The sequence below is a fragment of the Helicoverpa zea genome, chromosome 9 (genome assembly GCF_022581195.2).
Source record: "Helicoverpa zea isolate HzStark_Cry1AcR chromosome 9, ilHelZeax1.1, whole genome shotgun sequence".
Taxonomy (NCBI): domain Eukaryota; kingdom Metazoa; phylum Arthropoda; class Insecta; order Lepidoptera; family Noctuidae; genus Helicoverpa; species Helicoverpa zea.
In genome coordinates this window covers 5,214,291-5,238,603 of record NC_061460.1, presented here as the reverse complement: position 1 = coordinate 5,238,603, position 24,313 = coordinate 5,214,291, and the positions used below count along the sequence as shown (strand labels likewise).

General features: G+C 36.5%; 1 protein-coding gene across 4 annotated transcripts in view; it reads right to left on the bottom strand.

Moving 5' to 3' along the window:
- Window positions 1-3,815: 3,815 nt before the first annotated feature.
- The window catches only part of LOC124632978 (cytohesin-1), a 47,008-nt gene continuing 26,510 nt past the window's right edge, over window positions 3,816-24,313 (bottom strand). For all 4 annotated transcript variants that reach the window (XM_047168033.1, XM_047168031.1, XM_047168032.1 and 1 more), the window contains 7 exons: window positions 19,536-19,668; window positions 14,413-14,611; window positions 13,241-13,502; window positions 11,290-11,408; window positions 10,038-10,149; window positions 7,999-8,129; window positions 3,816-6,294 (listed from right to left, as the gene is read on the bottom strand). In XM_047168033.1, the coding sequence (XP_047023989.1) occupies window positions 6,159-6,294; window positions 7,999-8,129; window positions 10,038-10,149; window positions 11,290-11,408; window positions 13,241-13,502; window positions 14,413-14,611; window positions 19,536-19,668 (1,092 nt within the window). In that variant the 3' untranslated portion in view covers window positions 3,816-6,158. The remainder of the gene's footprint in view (window positions 6,295-7,998; window positions 8,130-10,037; window positions 10,150-11,289; window positions 11,409-13,240; window positions 13,503-14,412; window positions 14,612-19,535; window positions 19,669-24,313) is intronic.

The window sequence follows — 24,313 nt, the reverse complement described above, 5'->3', positions numbered from 1 at the left end:
GATAGTACTAATTAATTGCTGCATTGACTCACAATAATTAATTATTTATTTATGGTCACTTATAAATTAGAACGGAAACATTATGATAGGTACTTTGTTCCTTAACCTATCACTTACATTGAAATTATCATGCCTAGCCTTTCTCCAACATGTTGGGGTCGGTTTCCAGTCTAACCGAATGCAGCTGAGTACCAATGTTTTACATGGGACAACTACCTACCTGACAAGCCAGTTACCCGGGTAATTTGATACCACTAAGTAAAACCGGTCGTCAGACTTACCGTCTGACTACCCTTAACGACTGCCAAAAATATTCAAATGACCGCCGGGAATCACCAATTTATAGTGTCTTCCGAAACACGGTAGTAGAACTCGGACATACGGACGGACGATCGGTCGTTCGGCTTTGACTTAGCCACGAGCTCTTCCAAATGAATATACTAATATAATAATGAACTAATCTAATACATAAACGTGTGCACTTTCTTTTCTTATAATTCTTCGTTAAAACGGCCACGAAGATCAACGGTGCATTGATCCATAGTTAGCGCTGATAGCGTTAATAGCACTATTGTTCTAAACCTCGTCATAAACCCTCTTTGCATCCATTTGACTAACACTAAGCATAAACAATCATGACTTATGATAACTTTGTAATAAATAGCAGTGAAAATATATATTATAAACGGTACGCCCCCTATTAAATATTACTATTACTTAAGAATACTACTATAAATTAATTTGTTTTTCTAGATAAATGTCGGTATAACTAACTTTTTATCTTTACTGTTATAGTAAGTGCATTGACAGGAACGCTCATTAACATTAGAAATTTAATTAAGTGCAATAAGTAGAAATGTACGTACGACGAACTTATTTTATTTCCGACTAATATGATTCTTTTATTTTATATCATTATACAGTGTAGTGGTTATCGCGTGCAAGGGCGATTTAAAAAACTTTATGGGCACATTTTATTGTCTTTAGGGAGCATGCATACAGCTCTGCATCATCCCGAGATGACTGAAAATTCACAAATATATTAGGCACATGTACCTAAAGATATGAGTTAGTACATAAGAAAGCATACAAGGAGAGCACATAGGGGACATATATAAGGAAGTACATAAGGGAGTACGCATATGAGGATAGTTCACAAGGGGACTACATACCTAAGGGATACATACAAAAGGGGATTACATGGAAATTTTTCATTAGGATAGATTTTCCATAGAATACCTATCCATCTCGTTACCTCTCAGCAAACGAAACAAGACATTTGACACTTGCCATTAGGTACCTACTCATAATTTAAATGACACAATTTAGGAATTTTACAAATAAAGAATGATGAACTTTCTTACTTTCGATACGTTATCGAGCCCACAATCATTTGTTTTTATTAACACGATACAGTGGGTATGGAAAGTGGTGCGGAAAATTGCTATGATCAGTAGAGAAAGCTTGAAGACAAGTGTTGACAATCCACCGTTCAGTAAACGTTTTTATTTCTGCTTTGTGTGAAATTACATGTTAGTTTCGTATTAAGTAACAATCTACGCCGGTTCCGTTTCGCGTGTTAATAAATAATAATTTTCATTTGAGCTCCTTTGTGAGCTGGTTAAGTCCCCTTTTCGTAAAGACATTAAACATTAAAAATTAGTAGCCTAAAGGTGCCTATAGTCTTATTGTCAATTCGAACCCTAACCGCAAAATACATAAACTTTGAACTATTTTATGTTTATTTATCCAACTGTTAAAGGAAAATTAATTCATAATTTATTGTGTAAAAGTAGACATTATAGCAATAAATGTGAAAGAATCTCCATCTTGGTTAACTTTTTATGCGTCAGGCAAACATGAAGTAAAAACACGTACCTACATAAATTATAAATATTAATAGGTACCTATGTAAATGCAAAACCAGTCGCTTCACCACACTGGGTAAGCAGGCTAATCACAGTGAAACAAGTTCCTACCACCATGATGCTACTGACCATCACCTTATTTCTGCATTACATAAACGCCGTATCAATTTATAACTTCATTATATATTCGTTAGTTAAGTCTCAGAAGGGTCATAGTTTTAGAAAGAGAAGAATGGGTTGTCGTGTTGCTTTGTAATTTTTGCTAGGCGCTTCCACCCCATTCAATTTAAGTAATTTGACCTTTCTAGATCATGATTGGTAGCAAAATTTTGAAGCTAGTTCCCCCTATTCTCCACTACATGTACTTCTAATATCAACTGTACCAATGACCTTCCCTCCTACAGTAGGATACAACTTGATCAAGGAGCACCTGCGAATCAATAGTGCAATTTAATCACAATAATAATCGTCCTCATTAATGTTTGAGTGCGGTCGACGAACGTGACTAGCCTAAATACTCTGTCCAATGTTGGTTCGACGACCAACGTATTACAAAGCAATTGTTACGTGACCGATTGAAATCATACAATCGACTCAAGTACACCTCTATTTGATTGAAAATTTGGTGCTCATGATATATAATATGCGGTGCAGACTATATTAAACTTAAGGCATCTATTGTTCAGATGTTTTTAATTCCTTGTGTGGGTTGTTTTGTACCTTGATGCATCGCATTGTAATGAACGAGTCGCCTAGCATGTTATTAGGCACAGATACTTATTAGATACAGCGATACTAACATTGCGTCTGTTTATTTGTTGCACCATTTGTTATGAAGCAATTTAGTTGAAGGTGGTGTCTTTAGGCACATGTAATGAACTGAATGCCAAACTCCTAATGAAGTCTATCCGCAAGTCGCAGCCCATCTTAAAGACACACTTTCTGCGCCCATGGTTAATGAACTGATTCCAACACTTAAGATGACATCAATTAATAAATGAATGTAGAGACAGGGCCTTACAACATATTCTATTAGCCTTCACTTTTGTAGGAAAGCACATCATCGATCATCCGTGCGTATTAGCACTTACTTATTTAATCTGTTCTAAGCAACTACGTAGGTATACGCAAGCAAAGGTTAATCCACGCAATTAATGCAAATCAGCCAATATATTTCGTAATAATATATCATTGATACGACGATTGCATGTATAAACTAGTACTATAGTCTCGATAGCGTCAGTAGGTGCATAATATCATAATTTCAGCATTACTTTGCGCAACACACGTTTCACCAAAGGAAAAGGAAGGCGGACGCGTCACGGTCGGTCGAATTAAACAAGTGTTCAGGAAAATTAGTACATGTAACTGGTTCTTTGAGTATTGCAATTCGCGTGGGGAACGATAAGCATTTATCGTAATCATGTGGGTGCTTCTGTTACTCGTCATTTAATTATGTTCATTATTGATTAATCGAGTTCTGCTATTAGAACATGCCTTCACACCGTCGTAACAAACTTGTTCCTTACTATAGTTCGGCCATTCAGAGAATGCGTTCCTGACACGTCGCGATTGAACTGACGACGTAACTTTGCAATGGCGTTGCAGTTACGATAAAAATATTTTTGCTGGTTGTTTACCGTTTTAACAATTGAGGAGCATTAAAACAACATTATTATATCAATAATCAATGAATGTAGTTACGTCGTCAGTTCAATCGCGACGTGTCAGGAACGCATTCTCTGAATGGCCGAACTATAGGATATTTTCCTTGTGTGGGATCAAGGTGAACACTTGAGAGATAATAAACAAATGTTGTGGTTTTTAATCTCAGCATGAATTAAATTAACGTACGGAAAAATACGAACATTAACATTCGCACCCCAGTAGTGTAGTGATTATTTACTATTATCGAGATAAATAGATGCGAAAATAAAAGCCAATTAGTAAATAAACATATTTTATGTATATCCATTTTCTTACAAAATTATTTACAACACCATTATTATGCACATATCCGCTGTCATATAAAACATTACATTGATAAATTAACGTTTCTAAAAGCGAATTTACAGCGCATTATAAGTCGGTACACTAATACTACTATAGTAAGCTTAACTAGTTGCAGATCAATACTAGGCACCATTCCATAAAAAATAATTACAAAACAGAATATTTACCTCCCCTAATATCATTATTAAATAATTGAGTTTTATGACATTTGAATTATGAACAATAAAAAATAAAATTGTTTCTAAAAACCGATTATTCACATAAATAGGGATTAATATTGTCAGTAGTACAGCCACATCTATGATCGTTGCTCGTTAAAAATTAAATAAAAATTATGGCACCTTGTGAACATTGTTCTTACTGGTCGTACAAGGCGCTATACTGACCGATTACTTTGAGAATAACAATACAGAGTGGCTGTTCTACTGTGACTAAAATGTATATTACGATAATCATACATATGTATACAGATAACAAGAGATCTTTTGACAGAAGACCACTATATATTTTATCTCATTAAATCATTACAGAAATATTATCAAAATAATTGAAATGAAATATTGAATTTGAATTACATTGGAAAAAATACATGAAATTATTTACAGAACAAGAATTTAGTGATAGAGACAGTTTAACAGAACATGAAAATGCTTACGAACAGAACGATAATTCCTCACATTCTTTTGAGATTATTTAGGTTAAAGAGCAGGAATGTAAACTAAAATTTTGTTGCCCAATTTAAATTAATTATACTAACGGCAACAGCCAACTTCTGAAATACTAATAAAAACTAATGACATGATGATGTTAGGCCACATAAAGGCTACTTCTAAACAGTTACCTAATGTTTATATCTATGTTTATGGGCGGAAATGACAATGAGTTGTGTCGATAACAAGCATAACCTTTGTTTTATTTATTGACTAAAACATAAATAAAACCGATTCGCTGTAGTTCCATGAAATATTTGTCCATAAATTAGTTTTTCAAAAATTGGTTGTGCCTTCCTTATTTTCTGTTATCCAGCCATATTTACATTCTCATTCTCATAAGAAGTAATAATACCGATGGCTTTCACACACTAAGTTAGGCTAATTAACCTATTTACACATGTATTACTTTACATTATCTTCACATAATATGTTACATTACAATATTATCAAAGTAATACTTTTCATTGAATACAATTCCGCCACGGTTTTATTAGGCTAGGCCAGCAACGTATGTGCCGATACAATTAAACAAACTTATTGTCAATCCTGAGATGTGATGCGGATGTCCAACATTTAAACAATGTTTGAAACCAATTTACTTTAGCAAACTATAAAAATTTGGCAGTATGCGCTCGTAACTAATCTCACGGTATGAACTCAAGAATGAGTTTAGCAAGCTGCATCCTTAAGCCGACGATTTCATCACTTCCGTATTTAATTTCATTGCAGTTTTAATCGATGTGCGGATACAGTATGCATGTGAGACGTGAGATACGGACTTCCTCACAAATATATTATTCTTTTAAGTCTACAGTGATAATTTGAAAAGTAAATTATTACGCACGCGACTAACAGTTCCAATTTCGAATAGGCGATGTTTAAAAAGCACAATTTTCAGTCTTTCCTTCGTTTATATACATGGACCAACAGCCATGAAATGATGCGCAATTATTGTGTTTCGATATGTACAACACAATACATTCCGTACGTCGTTATCATGGCTAAATATCACATATTCATTGGAGTTATGACTAATGGCTATTGTCAAGTCACCAGCTGACTCTTGACGGACGTTACCTCGGGGTTAAGCTCACTTATGAATTTGTTAAAATAACATGATAAATAAAACTTATTTCGCAATCAATGTCGATTAGACGTTACATCAGATGCATGACTTATCACTCGTTATGCATATAACATTCTATAACTCTTTAGGTACACTGTATTTATAAAAATTCTACTATATTCTCTACAATAAATTATGATTAATGTCAATAATAAGAGTTGAAGAAAACGACTTCGTTCAATAGGCTATACCCCTAAAACAAACATTACTTATGTTTACTATTATTGGGCAGAAGTTGTATAAACCACATTTAAAATTAAGGCTCGTTTACTGAGGTGGTTTGATGTCGTTAAATTGCACTTATTGCTGATCATTACTCGTGTAACCTTGTAGATTGTTTGACGAACACTGTTCTTCGGGGAGCTTGTATAACTGGCACATCACGACACCAGTAGACAGACGAAGATGTAGTTGTGTTCAGAGTCCGGTGTCGTGTAGTCAGTGCGCGGAGTGCAGGTTGTGCTGCGCCTTCTTCTTGCGCTGCGCGAGCATGTCGTAGAAGGGGTTGTGGCTGATGGAGCGGCGCAGGCACTCGATCCACTCGTCGCGCTCCTCCGCCGTAGCTGCCGACATTCTGCAAACATTCACACACACATATTAGTTATCTTTAAACATCTCTGTATACTAATTATATGAATCTGCAGAGATTTTTGGTTTGAACGCGCTAATCGAAGGTGCTACTTCCGATTTAAGTAGTTCCCTGAAACCGTGGGTAACATTATGTATTCAAAGTAGGCAAAGCATCTGCATTTTTTGAACGTGCAACGTCCGAGAAACAGACCAAAATTTCCACTCTCCTCCCCCTCTTCTTCTTCTTCTTCTTCCGTTGGCTCTACAACCCTTTGTGGGTCTTGGCCTCCTCTACAATCATCCTCCAGTTATTACGAAGCTTGGCTGTTCTTTTCCTCCCCCTCACTTACTTAAGGGTGCGTCCACATCTGGCGAATGCGCCGCGAATGCGCAGCACGCGAGCCGATCGCTAGCTGTCCGCGAGCTGCGCGCGTGCAGTCACTGCAATAGTTCGGTGCGCCTCTTTAGCGCAACTCACGCAAGGCTCGTATAGAGCGCGCGAGCGGCGCGCGATCTGCGCGCAATCAGTTCTCGCCCTTACAGTTCCGTATATTGGCTCAGTACTATCGAAGATGGCAGACGTCGCGCGCCGCCTGCGCGCCGCTCGCGTGCGGCGCTTAGGTCGCGCGCGAGCTGCGCGCGGGCCAAGCAGAAGCGGCGCACGAACAAAAATGCACGCGCGCAGCTCGCGGACAGCTCGCGATCGGCTCGCGTGCTGCGCATTCGCGGCGCATTCGCCAGATGTGGACGCACCCTAATATATCTAATTTCGAACTAAAATTCCCAATAATGACACTACGACTCCGTTAGCGGATAACGTTAGTAGATAGTTATACAGAAAAATATGTGACGATCAAAACATACTCGTATCTCATATAATTAAAATCTTGTTTACAAATAAGGAATAATAATAAAATTGTATTAGGTAAGTACACATTGTAATCCGTTCTTTGGATGACATTTATCATTTCCTTTTTTGTCTTTTGTTTCAGACAAAAGCAAGCAAAGACAAAGCACATAGAATGCACTGCAACGATGTCACGGTACTATTGAGGTGAAATACACGCAATACATTTTACTTGCATAAGAATTAACTTTTACTGACAGCAACTATTGTCACAACATTCTGAATCTCATGCATTCATGACAAATGTATAAAGGGAGGAATATTTCAGAAACAGATTTCTTGAATTTGCCTGCATTTTAAAAAGAATTTAACATTAAAGTAAGAACAAAATATAGTCGTTAAAAATCCAAAAAAGGGGAAAACAAACATTTAATAATGGTGTATGCTATAACGCTTTCTTTGTCTGTTTTCTTGGTTCCGGAGAGGTTGAGTATCAGCATTTAACGACTTTATTCGTAATCCTTTGCGCTTTCACTCATCATGAGCTATTTTCTTTACCCAGATATAATAAGCCTATGTTACTATGAATAACGTAGCTTTTCATTGGATTTCTTCTAATTAAGATAGACTTCGTAAACTTAAAGACCCTTTGAGATAGCGACGGTAATTAAAATACACTATTCTAATTAAGGCGGTAGCATTTGAGTACGTGTATTTTGGGTACTTTTCATGAGAAAACAACCAAATGGATTTTGATGAAACTTGGAAGTAATATGACCTACACATCTGAATAACATACATCCTACTTTTATTTAGTTGCAGGAAGCTGATATAGTAAGTATATGATAAAGCTATTGTTACCTGTAAACAGTATGTTTTCCCTCGACGACCTTCCCCTCGGAGTCAGTCTTGCAGGCCTTGATGAGATCAGCGCCGCCGCTCGCGTACAGCTCCAAACAGTGCGGTCGTTGTCTGTCGCTCGCTGGTCTCACCTGGAAACAGTACAATTTATTTATTAATTAACCGTAAGAAAAGACAATGATGTATATTTTATTTTAAATGAAATTTTAATTAGGGATTGATAACAAAATATAATAAATAACAGCATTCAGCACTAAGAAGCAGCCGTTCAGGCGATGTGTGTGCATTTTTAACCCCCGACGCAAAAACGACGGGGTGTTATAAGTTTGACGTGTCTGTGTGTGTGTGTGTGTGTGTGTGTGTGTGTATGTGGCATCGTAGCTCCCAAACGGATGATCCGATTGTAATGCGGTTTTTTTTGTTTAAAAGGAGTGTCATTCGGGAGTGTTCTTAGCTATGTTTGGTGGAAATCGGTTCAGGTCTTCAAGGTCATCAGCTCGTTTGTTAGGTGTGAGAAGAATGTTACACGCTCAGTTTACTTGCAAGCATGTGTGGGATCTGAAATTTGAAACACTAATGTCTTCTGGAACCACCGAGCTGGTCTGCTGTTAGGGCACGAAGGTAGGAGACGTAACCCTGAACTGCCTTTTAGTAAACCCATCGAGTTTGGGCTCGTTAAATTTGTCTTGACTAGTTCTCTTCAATTGACGAGAACCTGATACTGGAAATGGGATGTGGCGGATGAAACCCTGGAATGCCGGAATGAAACGGATAAACCGATTTATATCTTCGCTGAAAATCTAGAATGACCAAAGGTTTATGTTTCCTCAATCTGTGCAATTCTCCCAGAGCCAGTATGTTATGAGGATTGTTAAACAGCATCCTTTGTCCGAGATCGCGTAGAGCGACCCCATCTTAAAATAAAAGAAATTAACTGAAAGAAGAAAAAATTAAGGAGCTCCTTCAAAAAGCATGAAATAAAATTAAATTATAAATTTAAAAAAACCCCCGACCCAAAAAAAGTACGCAATTAGTATGACAAAAGGTTAAAAACGCTAAACCCTATAAAAAACAAAAAATAACTTTTAACACTACGTAAGTACCAACTAAAGCATGTCAGACTAAACTAAATTTTGACGTGTCGGGGGACCGCTTTTTACCTTCAAAAATACTTACATAAATCAAATGATACCTACCTATTTACAACATTCGTATAAAACAAAATTATATACACAGTTATAAGTAGTATATATACTTAATTACTTCTAACGTTAGGCTAGTAAATTAGAGCGGTCCCCTGACACGACAAAAAGAAATCCTGATAGTAAACAAACGAGACTTCTAACCAGACTACATACTTCCTGAACAATTTTAGGGTAAAAATATAGTCCTTATCAAGCCAACTGACAAAGATTGGCGAACAGACTGCGTGAACGCACTTAAGTGTTCACAATGAATTGTGAACACTTAAATTGTTATCAACACGTGTGCCAACAAGTACCACATCCTCTTGACATACATAAGGACAGTTTTTGATCGCCAGTATCTTCAATCAACTATTATGTTTTGTCAACACATTACTTATTTATTTGACTGCATATTTTCTGATGAGACACAGGAATTTAACTAATTTTGATTGTTTTTCACTTGTCATTAGTCGTAATGTTGGCAAATAATGGAAGATAACGTAATCATAACAATTTAAAAGTACTCATCACTACTAACATTTTATTTAAGTATCGAACTTCCTTGTTCTCAAATCTGACAGCATCAATGTAAATTGGAAGCCCAAATCAACTTGAAAAGGACTCGCGACTACCTACTAAGGGTTTTTTCTTTATTTCGTTCATAACACCTCCTATCCCAAGTATTTACTTAATAATATATCAGTTTGATCATTATTATTGAGTAAATGTAGGTGTCATTAAGTCATTACTATTAATTATGTAAAAAATCATTATTTTAAACATGTTTTAGGGAGATATTTATTAACTTTTAGTCATCTTTCTCTATGTATAAATCCTTCATGGTATACTTACAGAAATATTCTCTAATGGAATGATGCCCCTAGGTTCTTTGTCCGTCGTGTATTCGAAGTAGTACAGGCAGTTATCGTTCAATATAAACCACCGTCTCTTCCACGACTTATATCTGAAAGCCACAAAAAAAACAGTATAAGTGGACAGGTAGATGGTTTAAAATAGAAAAAATAATAGAATTTGTTCTCTATAGACACAGTATATTGACCGTCGGAGTTATTTAGTTATCTCGGTTTAGAATAGATCTATTGTTACGTCAAATTGATTTCGTCGAGTAACCTTTCTGTGATGGAATTATCCAATGGTTTTATATTGCAAATAGAACTAATACACGGCACATGATCGCATGGTGTCGAAATATCGAAGTACAAAGGTATGAAGTCATATGTGATGTCATATTATGATGTTGTTTACGAGTTTATTTTTGATGCCAAAAAAAGTGAAATAACAGGTATTGATGCGAATCGCCTTAGCAAAACATTCTGGTATTAGGTATACTTTTTCATTGAATGCAGAATGTGACCTTCAACAGTGGTGTGTAGGTACATGATATTGATCGCTCGCTATCGCAGTTTTGCACTCTCATTAGAGCAGATTATTGAGTCACATGGATGGAAACATGCAGAGCCAACTTATCCATTTTAATAATACACATGAATAATCAGAAACACGCCTAAGTGACTTCACGTTACCCGCGTGTTTTTTAATGACGTGTAATAATGAGCACGTGGTAATTATAAAACGTCTAACCTACTCACGTTTTAACGAGGTTCAGAACCATAGCAACACGCTACGTAAAATATTACAAATATTTTAAATAAGGCGTAATTTTATATTAGTGTTAAAATTATCAGAACAAACGGTCTTTCTCATTAAAATGTCATTGACCAGTTATTCAAAGGCGATGCTCGAAATAACATTCCTTCCAGCAGACTCCGCAAAGTGACGTAACAAATGAAAACGTAGGTTGTTGGATATTCATCTCAATGACACTTTGGTACGGAAAAAGAAAGTGTAACGTGCGATCCTACATCTTTCCGCGGTTATTTCTGTTACCAAGAGAACAAAGCTCGAATGTTTAGAACGCGAAGTGAGCCTGAACAGGTCAGCTATCAAATATACGTGTAAGTGTGTGAGGTTAAAGTTCGCAGTCATGCAAAGCCAAATCTGACAGGCACGTTTTTGTACAAAAAAAGGTTAATGTTTCGCTGTCGTGTGTAGAAGTGTAGGTAGTAAAAAATAGGGTGTTTACCTTCCTCCCTGTTTCCACAGCCATCCTTCTTTGTCCGGATTGAAGAAGGTATGCATGAGATCGTTGCCGTCGTCCTCCGGAATTTTAAATGGCTCTGTTTTTATCGACTCGTACAGCGACTGGAAACAGCAATAAAAAGACTTAACAAAAAGTATTACCAAGTTAACGTTGTAAACATCACTTACGATGCGTGAACCAAAAAAGGTTGCCAGTTTAGGGGAAAATGGGCACAGAAATAAACGAAATTAAAAGTTCCATTTAAATACTTTTACCGTTCGTTGATGGGACATAAAAGCACCAGTTTAAACAGAAACTCGCATTCAACTGTGACATTAAGATACCAATATTTATCACGCAGTTACTTCACAGATAACGCCGCTAATGATTTCAGATTGTTTACAAAGTTATTTACGTCAACTCCGGCTATTACCATTAGCGATTGTGGTTTATCGTGATTGTTTAAAAACTAATTATTTTGAATTATTTATAGACATAAGCAAGAACAACAAGAATAATGAGGTGTTGGGACAAAAAATATAGGAAAACATTATAATGTGATTATTATACAGTAAACATACAATATGTGTGATGTGTAGTGCCAACTAATATCGCCATAAAGAGAGAATCGACGCAAGTAAACGTGTTGCTAAATATTTACCACTTGTTTATTAATATATTTGTAATACGTTCACGACGGAAAGGCAATGTTAATAACTATGCGATTGTATCTCGATTAATATGATATGATTTCGATTAAGCAAGTGAACAACGCAATCGGGAAATGGCATTTCCCAGTGTTTCGATACGTATTGTTGCTAGATTTGTTAGTACCTTCATGCATATGTAGATACGAACAAAACGTATCATACGCTAGAATTAATTCGCGATAACACATTGCGTAGTGTTAAGCGAGTTAGAAACGCAATTAGGAAACCCACTTCCCTTGGAAATATTTAAACGTAACTTTATTCTAAAATGTATGTAACATACATGAAAACGTTCTTTTCTCTGCAGATTAAATTATAACGTAGTACATGAATACAGGTAAATATTTGAATTGATTTTATCAAAATAAAATTATTTCTAAGAATTGTTATGAGGATAGTGGCATAATATTATGGGTAATTCTATAATTATACGCATTATTCATATTATAATTTATCAAAACAGTTAATGCACTGCCGGTTATTAAGAGGTATTAAGTTACCATTATATTAAAGGTTACAGTTACAGTTACAGTTACAGTTACAGCCTTTTTATCGTCCCACTGCTGGGCACAGGCCTCCTCTCTCACGGAGAAGGATTGAGCATTAATCACCACGCTTGCTCAATGCGGGTTGGTGATTTCAGACTATATAGTCCAGGTTTCCTCAAGATGTTTTCCTTCACCTTTTTATCAGCCATTGGTGTCTAAGATATATTAAAGGTTATTAAAACATAATTATATTGAAACGTGTAAAACTGTAGTGAATAAAATATGTCGCAGGAAAGTAGTTATAAAATATTGTAAGTTAAAATAAATATGTATGATCATTAACCTCGCATGCTAAACTGTAGTAAGTAAAGGCACGCAGAGGCGACCTAAATATGACCTACACCTAACGCTATGTTCTAATTCTACTACAATGACGTCAGTACTACAACAATCGTGGGCGGAGGAGATGGAGACACATAGTCTACATCGGAGACAATCAATGCCCATTCCATACTAATCCGAAATGTCATTACCCTGTCTGTAGAACCGTTGTTCAATCTTAATAAAAATAGAATTACTAAATGACACCTTGCTTGTAAGCAATAATTCTGTTTCAAGACATAAAACATGCGAGACAAATGTCTCCCATCGTATCAATGCCGCTATTAGTAAACAGAAAATACAATCAGTTGTGTGAACTGCCGTCACAAAGCGGAGAGAAGGAGGTAAGGTTTAATAAACATCGTAAGTACTTACTAAGAGTAACTCCTGCGGTAGATCTCCGCCGTTGTTGATCCCCCGGTTCATGGCAACAAACTGTTCCGGTAAAGGCTTGTCTTTAACGCTGGGGTTGTGTAGTGAAGTGTTCAACATAATTATCGCAAAACTTAGCACGTAACACGTATCCGCGTTGGTGAAGATGTCCGGGTTTAGTTGGCAATATCTTTGAGCGAAACACTCCATCATACGATCGATCTTCTGCGCCTCGCCCGGTAGACGGAAACTCCATAAGAATTGTCTGTAACAGATAAGACAAACACTCAAGCATCGGTTCATTACACTTCGACTAATAGAAGCTCATTAGGCTTCGATTTTATACGTTGTACAGTAGGGACAAAGCTATAATTTTTCTGCAAACCGTCAGTAACAGACGGAGTGTGAATGACCTTAGTGCAAAATGGTATGTCTGCCAACTGAAACGTTTCCGAATGCCAAGTGAAGACACTTGATGCGAAAGCGATCTATTGGTTTCCGTCGTTGTTTTTTTTATGTATTAAACTATCGAAGACGGAAAAAGAAACAAATGATTAAGAGTGAGTTGAAAATAAAAAATCTGTAATACCATAACTGTAAAAATTCACTTCATTCCTTCGGACTTCCCCAAAACGTTCGGTTTTTCGTAGAAAAAAGAAATAAACAAAAGCCTGTTTTTGTTTTAAATATCAAAATATTTATACTTCGCAAGTTGTTTTTCAGAAATAACCCGTAATCTATTGTTTGGCTTTAAAATTTAGAGGAAAGCCAAAGCAATTAAAAATAAAACGTTAACAGAGATAACAAATTCCTTTAGTTCTGATCATTTATTTTTTATTATTTCAGTACGCAGTATTTCGTACGTCATGCAAACAAAATATTATAGTAGTTACTGAGACTAGATTTAGTCCGAACCGTTGGCACTTTACTTATGCATTGAATTTTGAGACATAAACTATTCCCGTTGGCGAATTTATAATATTTGACTGAAATGGAATCGAGCTATTTGATCCAATTTCGAAGCAAAGGCTTCGCTTGCCAGCCCGGTAAGGGGCGTTCAACTCGTTTATATTTCGCTAAAGCCTGCTATATTAAAATGATTTTCTGATCAAAGAAGACCTTCACGTGCTGCCGTATACATTAGCTGATAAATGTTCAGACTTTCTACAACTCACCTGAGTGCTTGAACTAGTATTAGGTCTGTAAAGTCGTGTAATTCAACGAACGCTTTGAGCACCGCCTCATTGAATTCTGAACGTTCGCCGAGGTAGTCGCCTATCGCCGTCTTACTTAGACCTTCGCCTTTGTGAAGAAACTGCGCTACATCTTCGGGCGTTCTCTGCAGTAGACCGTTCTCGTACAGGTATTCAATGCCTAAAAAAGAAATTTGTACATGTTACAAACGTTTGTGTAATGTGTGCTCAGTATTGTATATTAGTAAAACAGTGAGAAATTTATTCGCCTTCCCAAGCATTGTCACTTGGCAAATGTGGTACAAAGAGAAAATCTAAACGCTTTGTCAGTGTTCAAATTCAGATCACGTATAAACTACGAGAGAGAAAACCTTTAAACTCGAAACGCACAAGACATCTTGCTTGCCAAGAACTTTTCCAACCCGTACCTATACGAAACCTAATGGCGAATACAAAGGTATAGGAAGCTAAAGAGCCGAATGGCTGGCGATATAGCCGTGAAAGCGCACGGTGACCGTGCCTGCACCCATTTAGAACTAGAGTCGTAGGAGCAATAGAATGCAACTTCCATTCAAACAATGCCCGCCTGTACGAACGCTAAATGGCGACCTTTCAATGTAAAGCTAAGCATTTGTAACAGCAAGTTTTAATTAAGTACTGGATTATCCAAATGGATTCTGAAGAATTATTTTACGTACATCATACTTTCGTGACAAAAATAATCATATAGCTAGGACTAGGTAATATACAGCTTCATATAAAATACGAAGACGACATTATAATAAGGTCATGACGAGATCTAATAAATATGTACGTGATTCGTTTAATTTTCCCCATAAAAGCCCTACCAATGCGCTACATAAAATATACTATTACGTCACAGTGATGATGGCTGCGTGCAAAATCCTAATGGTCTGCGTCTCCAATGACGTCAACCGCCTCCACACAAAGCCAGGAGTTTCAATAGGGGGTAATAAGCGTGGGTTTTGGATTCAGAATTTACTTGTAAGTGAATGCTGAAAGTTTCACACGAAAATAAATAATTTTACACGAGCAACATTTCGATCATAACGGTTATGTTACGAAGATTTTTCTGTATTAAAAATTGGTTTACACAGGAGCTCGCCTAAAGTACCCAACAGACGATAAATATAAGCAATTTATCTTCCGTATCGCATACGTCGAGTGAGTGTGCACTTTGGTTGTTTTATAAATCTCAGTGTCGACTGAAGCTTCTATCTTGCGGCATGCAAAATTGCAGATAGCAGCATGACGGATCGTTGGCGCTAAGTGGGCGAGAAGAGGAGCAAACTGTGACGCTTGCAACAATAACAAGCTTGTTAGCGATAGTCTACGGATATACGAAACCAGATCGATATTTTGATTCAGCGACCTTTGTACAAGCTGAGATGTCACAGAGTAAGATACAAAATCATGTTTAAAATTTTTCGACTTCTCAATTGACAAGTCGAGAAAACTTCTCTACTGGACTACGTTACAGGCTATGAAAATGTATAATCTACGTCATATGTACGCAGGGTATAAAGCAGGAAAAGAAGACGTTACATTATTCCTAAATGAAGATCAAAATTAGAGAAAATGTCGAATCGTACGTAAGACCCGCTTCATGGCTGGCTGATTTTTTACAACATTTTATAAGCTGTACTAGTAATAAAATTTCCTTACGAATGATTTTATCGGTTGAATTTTACATAATTGATCAAGTGTTTCAGATTTCAGACGTTTAACTTGTTATGGAAACTCTGCCAATGACACAAATATACAAATTGACACGACTTTTACGTAAGCAAGTAACCAAGCGATTATGCTGATAAACAACATGATTAATGATAATGGATGCACGGCAGTGTTTACGGTCGCCTTACAGTGGGCTAATGCCCATTTTCCTTGTATACTAACGAAACAAACAGGAAAGTGTGCACGAAATGAAAAAGAACCTGGACAGTCTAGTTGTCGAGAACAATGAAAGAACGTTGAATTATTTCCCGAGGGAAAGAAGCCATTGGAGTCACGTATTTTACGTAATTTGAATTATGAATGCGTATGCAGTGAATAGGGCTAGAGTTATGCAATTACTGGACGTATCATGCCTATGTCGCGACATAACAGTTGTTGCTTCACAAATAAATATTTAATATGATCAGGTATTTTCAGTACCTGCACTGGTTTATAACCTCGTCTGCATTTGTGATCATGATTTTCAATCGGACTACTGGGCTTATACTTGATGATAATGTGATCAAACACTTACTAAGTTTCTACTTATATTTCTGCAGCGACCCAATTTGGGTCAAGAGTCGGAACTGCCTCGTCGATACCAATGTTTTTTTATTTATTTATTTCGATATGCAGATATTCTATCAGATTAAACTACGCAGATTGGATAGCTAGGCATTCAGTCGGCCGTACCAGCCATCCACGTGTGATCGTCTACACATACATAAACATATTTCATAAATCAACGATCCCAATTTCATTTGAAATATCATTGCAGATTCAGTTTCATTACTGAAATACATACTACAATAGATTCAAATAGCACTTATTCGCGGATTGTTGGAATCATGTATTGTGAACTTACTCAATGCAAAACCCAGCTGCAATTCCTGCTGATCTGTTATATTAGCACTCGTGCAGTAAGAATGTACCGTTTCATCATAAGATAATAATAGTGTGAGATTTATTATTTACTTCATAAAACTCTATCTTTATTATACGTAAGCACTTCAATTTTCTTTTCTTTCATCTTTGTTACAATCTTAATAACTGTGTGTGAAGTGCAGAAGCTCAGCACAGCTATCAAGTTGTTATAAACACCTACTATATTTATAAGTTTGTAAGAGCGATTACCCTTTACCGTAATGTCGCCGACATAATCCACCATGGCTAATCCTGATGCGAAGCCAGCTTACCGCGCAGAAATAATGTTACCGCGTAAAGCCGGTCACAAAATGCTATGAATTATAAACAAACTGTACTGCACATGTTCTGGCTTAGATTGTTGATTTTAAACTGTAATTTACTGCTATAAATTATTCAAAAATAAACTGGTAACACATGAAAATTAATGAAGTATTTTTAAATAGAAATCGACGACCTAGATTGACGGGTTTCCGACAAATTAACTTAGAAAAGGATAATAGTAGTGTGAAGTCGTGTTTCTATTCAGCAGTTGACGTCATTAGGAAGTTGTGCAACCAGGTGTACATACGACTACATCCCATTACGCTGGCTCTTGAGAATAGGTGCACTCGAGCGCCTGTTGAGCTTGGAGCATGTATTCAGAAGACCTCGTGCCTTGCATCCAACCTCTCGCGAAGCTAGTTGTTACTGTCAACATGACCTAATTAGTACTGGAACACTGGCCGGGGTATCATCAAACAAACAAGACACGAAAAACATTTTGCTTTTAACTATGCACCCATACGAAAAAAAAAATTATATAAGTATGAAGCCCGTTAATACTATGTAAAAATTCTTCGGAAACCTCTTATGCGGGCAGATGATTTATTACCATATCGAAAGCGTTCTTGATCGCAGTAATTTGTACCGTTACTTGCAGAAAACTAACCTATATCAAGTCCACCTATCTGAGTTAATTACAGGATGGGGAATACTGTTACCGATTACATCTAATATAGTAGCAGATATAAGTGGTCTACTAGACAAGACCACGAGCAATGAGGCTTGACATGAAGTTTAAACATAAATAGTTATGTATTTTATAGGTGAAAATTTATGAAGAAACTACGCAGCTTAAAAGTCTTGTTTGGTTATCGATTAGCTGAACAAACATTTGCCCTGCCAAGATTAAAGCGGATCAAGGTCTCACTCCAGTTTGGTAAGTAAATTCTTAAAAAAAACTGTATAAAATTAAGATGATGTTAAAACTATATAATCGTTTCTAATATCGGATGATGCATTTGATTACGCTAATGTAATGGAACATGGTTATATCGAAGTGACGTGACTATTTCAAACTAGAACGTGCTTCAATAAGTATTTCAAGGATTATATGCGCACGAAATAATAAAGACCTGGGCAAAATACTTTGCATAGTGTTCATTATTTTTACACAGACTGGCATCTAGATCATAACTTATAAATTTTTAACTCTCTGCATGATATTATTTACGGGGCAGGATTTTATTCTCATTAAAGATAATAAATAAATAAATGATGGGAGTCGGCCGTTGGACAGGTGTAAAAGTGCAGGAATAAAACAATTTGCAGAATATGTCGTTCCACCGGCCGTGGGAACGCAGCACCTGCCGCATCGAATAGCATTGTACCAAGAATTCTACTCCTTTTACCACCATTATTTTAATGATATCAACCACATAAAGAAACACTTATTATTTTATTCCATTATTTTTTTTATAGACCCACGTGCCATAGCCTTAGTATTTAAAAAATAAATTTTATCTGCAATAGGGATTTTGAAACCTTGATGTCAAGCCAAGAAACATAACGCATGTCGACATTGTCTCCCATATAAAAAGCCTAGCCAACACATACAATAAAAGTGTCTGGACCGTTAAACATTCCGTGATAACGGAGCTTAGAGCTATATCTGAGCCTTATATTGTTTTCTCATTTACATTTTAAATATCTATGTATATCCAGGGTAAGTAAGAAAATCTTTATGATTTTCCAAAAGCAACGTATTTCTTTCAAGAAACGGATAAAACTCCAACAAATATAAATTCAACAGCAAAAAAAGATATATCCTATTTATAATTAAATCGCCGAGCCACAGGAATTTGTCGACAGAATGTATGAAATTCTTCAGCGCGAGCCAGTTATTTCATTCCACGAGCTCTTAAATACATATCTGTCTATCCACCACACGTATATTCGAGTTAAACGAGAAAACACGTCCCAACGTAGCCGATGTGACGAGAAGAAAGATCGGAGAGTTGTTCATATAAAAAACCTACTTCGATACTTTCTCTATACCAGCAATTGATATACGGCTATACTGCTAGTTCTTGTGCACTATACAGATCTCGCCCTACAGGCCACGGCCCTTAATCAGAAAGGCATCTCATACTCTCTCTGGAAGCTATTTGGTTTTTGCTTACCTTTCTTTGGGTCCATGTTGAATTTCTTCCTCCCTATACTCATCTGCTTGGCTTTACTGTTTTGCTTACACTCCTCCTGCCCATCCAGAGCCTCCAGCTCCGCGACCACTTCACCGAGCTCATCTTTAAGTTGCTGTAACAAAGACAAATAAGATTCATGAAATTATATTCAACTCTTAGTTATTGAAACTGGTTGTTGTCAAGATCTATAACAACAAAAACATATTCAGAATCAAGATCCACCAAACCGTTAGAATACTTAATGGAACTACTTGCTATTTATTTAAAAACGTGGTGAGGTCAGACGACAGATCAGACTGGTGATCTTAATTGCATCGGCAGCATTCCTACCGCGGATCATGTATTAAATAATTTGGTGTCAGTGCCGTGAGTGGCGACTGGGCCGCCGCCAGCCACAAGGCGAACCGCAAGACGCAGCGCATTCTACGCTGCAGCCGCAAGCGCAGCGCGGTGTTAGATTCGGAATACGAACCGGATCGTATCGCAAATACGAGGCCTTCTGATGTCATTTGCATATTACTGTCGTCAATATCCTTATTCCTTTTGAGTTTTATTTTATCGAGAGCCAAGGTATTTTCCTTGAATTCTTTACAATCATATTATTTTGAGTGTCCTTGCCAAGAACAACGTTTATACTCAAACCATTAATTCGATTATTTCTTGTAAGACTGTGACATAATATAATTAAAGCATCACTGATTTCGATATTGTTACAAATTCTTTATCCTCATAATTTTAGCTGAAGCTGCCTTAATGACAAATTGGTCATAATTTTAATGAGCCGTTTTGTTTAACAGACTTCATTACAATAAAATAAATCTTCTTTTCTGTTGTAGGAATTACAAATGAAGTCGTCCAGCTCAGTATGAAGATTAATTACACAAAATGGTAAGGAATAATAACCAGCTACTTATTACCTCCACGAGTCAGAACAAACGTAAGCCCAGTTCAAAATCACAAAGACAAACGAACTGGGGAACAATGACCGAAAGTAGGTAGCTAGTTTCGTTAGTTCTTCGCGTTTGCATCGGTCTTTTTGCTGTACAACCCTGTGCCTTTCGGGGAACCGCTTTGTTGTCGTGTGCATGCAATTTGCTCGTGTAGTGCTCGATATTTCGTTTTCAACGACCTTGAGTTATACCGCCTGCATGCACTTACCGGTCTATGTTTAGAACTTTCATGTAAATCAATAATATTACTTTGATGAAGTACTGACTTTGATTATACGAGTTTATGGTTGAACATTGTATGTGTTCTTATTTTTTAACAAAAGTTACAATAACTTTTCTTCCTATCAGAGTTGCTCAATATAGAGGCAATATTCTATAACGAGTTTACTGCCCATAAATATTTAGTTAATCGACTGTCAGCATTGTGTAAAGAAACCACAGAAATCAAATCAATAGACGTTTCGTTGTATCGGCAGACGCAGCCGGCAATCAGGCTGGTGAATAAGCCGTAATAGAAGCTCAAACAAGCACACAATGGCCGCTCGTCGCCACGGTCTGGCAACGCTAACATTATTTGCGGTCCGCTACCTATTCCCCCAGGAGACATGATACTGGTCTTCCTTGTCTAGACGATGAAATAACCTCATAGGGAGCTAAATTCCTAGAAGTACGAGTAATACCCTTTTTTGAGTGAGGTTCATTCGATTTTCTCATCAAGTACAGCAACAGCATTAATCTGCTAATGGTTTGCAGTACACGAATTATTATTTGAAATAAGGAGATAATAAGCCATTGTGGATCCAGTACAATTAAGGGGAGAGCCCTACACTACCAAAACAGCGTTGCGGTAATAATGCCGTAATTATTTAAAGCTCATTAGCACCCAGGTTGATAAATTAGCACCCAGTCGTTCACGCAGAACAAAAGCTTAAATATGTTTAAATATGCATGGCAACAAGGTCAAAGTTCGGATAATAGAACGCGAGTGTAGCGTATTGAACTTGGCACAATGGACGCGTGTGAAGTAAACAATAACCTGCTGACGAAGTTATAGAACTGCAATACACATTATATTTGCATGCAAGTCAACGAGTAGTTAGAAACTAACAACGAGAATAAATTAGTATTCTTGACATAAATAAACAGAGCTCCTAACAAGGTTATTTTCAGGCAAAATTATTTCAATGTTTTGCTGTTAGTCGATGCCAAGCTTTTACGTTTCAAATAATGAGATTGACAATAACTTGATTCTCATTACAGTGGTTCGAAGTGTAGGCCTGCACTCTAGTTTAATGCCGTCTAGACGAGTTTTTGCCCTGCAAATGCAGGTAGCAGGTGACTGAATTCCTAAGAGTAGGAAAAAGTCAGAAGCACTAAAGGCACATTTCGTATGAAAGGTTTCAAGAGAAAGAGTGAACTTTTATAGTGACTTAAATCGAATGGTTATAATGGAACTGAGAAGCATTATTTTTAAAATGTTCTGGTAGACTTTCCAGTTTTTATGTTTCTAAACATAAAGTCTGGAAAACTCTACACAAGCAAAACTTTAGGTACACTGGTATGAACACAATACAGTGTAAATTAAATTGTAAATAACAGGTCTTTGCTCCACTGGTTGGGGTTAATGAAAGTCCTGTTGTTTATGAGGATAAATCTCAAATAATTGAAGACCAAACAATGACACAACGCGTGATTCATCCCAATTTATGCTTCTGAATAATTGAATATTACAGATTCTGGGTACAGTCGACTAAATCAAGTAAATAATACCTATAACAGATGATGCTCTTTTAGTCATGCTTTTATAGTTTATACAGAAAACGATTTGCTAAATTTTTGATTTCTTCAATCTTCTCTGCAAGAGCTTTATCTATTATAGGAATTTATGTTTCAGAATGAATATCCGCTTTTTTATTGAATGTAACAGAGCTACCTCTTATTCACTTTCGCAAACGAACCTTTCACCGATACCATATCATCTAAAAGTGAATGCTGTGAATTCGCTATAGGTTACATTATATAGTCAACACTTGCTGTTTGTAGATTGCCAATTTAATTTGCTGAGCCGTTTTGATCCAGTAATCCTGTGGGGTTCGAAAATGTTCTTCATGTCTGATACCGCTTTTTACGCCAGCGTATGAACAATAAAAACTACGTTTGCAGTGTTGATAGTCTTGAGCAGAAATTACTTACAAATCGGAGTTTGATCGAAGGTTGTATTTACTAATCTAACCATAGTAAGTCAAGGAAAAATAGTGTGTTTTGATTGGAATTATTTTCGAGGATTCACTTGTCGCATGAATTCTCAACGCCAGACTCTAAATCGTATGCCTAAATCCACATAACGTCCTGATCACAGAGATTTGTTATTGCGTCGGCTCATTTGGATGCGATGTGAGCTGAACCCGTAATGGATGGCGATTAAGTCTCGCGCCGTATAAATAGCTAGAGACAAGAATACCCTGGTGTTGCAGCAATTGTGAACAAAATAGCGACAACACGTGGTCTGACTGTAAATACGCACGTCATAAATTGACGCGTTGTGAAGGCAAATCCTAATAATTATGTGCAAACGCATCATTGTTATGGACGTGACTCAAAACGAAGTTGACTCACATGTGTTTTGACTCCAATTAAAATTAACCATTTATTTCACAATTTTATAATCGGAGCCCTTGTTTTATTTCCGCTGTATGTTTAAACAATAGCTGAGAAAATATATATTTCAAAATGAGCTTCAGGATTACCAAAACAACATCAACTTTGAGTTTCTAAAGGCAGATGGGTTTATGTAATGTTATTTAACATGCAAGCTATAATTTTATACACATTTGATAATTTGAACATTATATTTCATGTCCAAAGGTTATATAAAGTAAATTAGTCACAGTTACATGCAGAGATAAATATAACCATTTTGGTCATAACGGTCGAGTGCGCCATATCCGTTTATTATAAACAATTGAACTGTGGAAAGTGTGACCCCAGCCGACCATATTATATAATAATGATTTGGTCACTAACTTTCTATGATTAAAATATCTAAATGTAACAAGCTAACATCACGACACAATTCCACAGGCGTAACGTAAGATATTAATTAGCTTTTAAAATGCGATTTCATTATCCATTACATTGATGAAACGTAACAAATTCATCTCAATTGGACTTGAATAACGAGTTCACCAATACCAAGAGCTCGAAATCGCTTGATTGAAACACAATATAACCGAAATGTGATCAATGGAAACGGTACCAAAAGGCCCCCATCGATCAGGGCTTCAAAAGTTAAACCAGTGCATGCCGCTATTGATATTATTAACCCCAACGATCGTACATCAGTTTAATAAGTCAATAAAATATTCTATCAGGGGGATATTTTAAGCTGTTATTTAACTTGACTGATGTTCACCATTATGACGCGAGTGCAACATGTGACTAATTACTCAATGTTTAAAATACATCTCGACAAACGAGAAGCACATATGGCGTTAGTTCCTCAAGTTACTCGTACAAAGTATCAAACTATTTATAGTTAATTAGTAAAACAAATCAATGAACTTCTAGACAACAGTAATCATTTTTAAAAACTTAATTATAAAATAGTGTCGTTTAATTGGTAAAAATTGATGTCATCATGAAAACCTAGCGAGGCAAAAGCCACTATTGGTTTAAATAATCACACTCAAGGAAACAATATGTACAATACGAGATTCGAATTAGTCACACAAAATCACTTCTTCACAAACGACTTCAATTGTATTATTTGTGCAATCATCTATTGAGAGTGGACTATAAATCTAAATC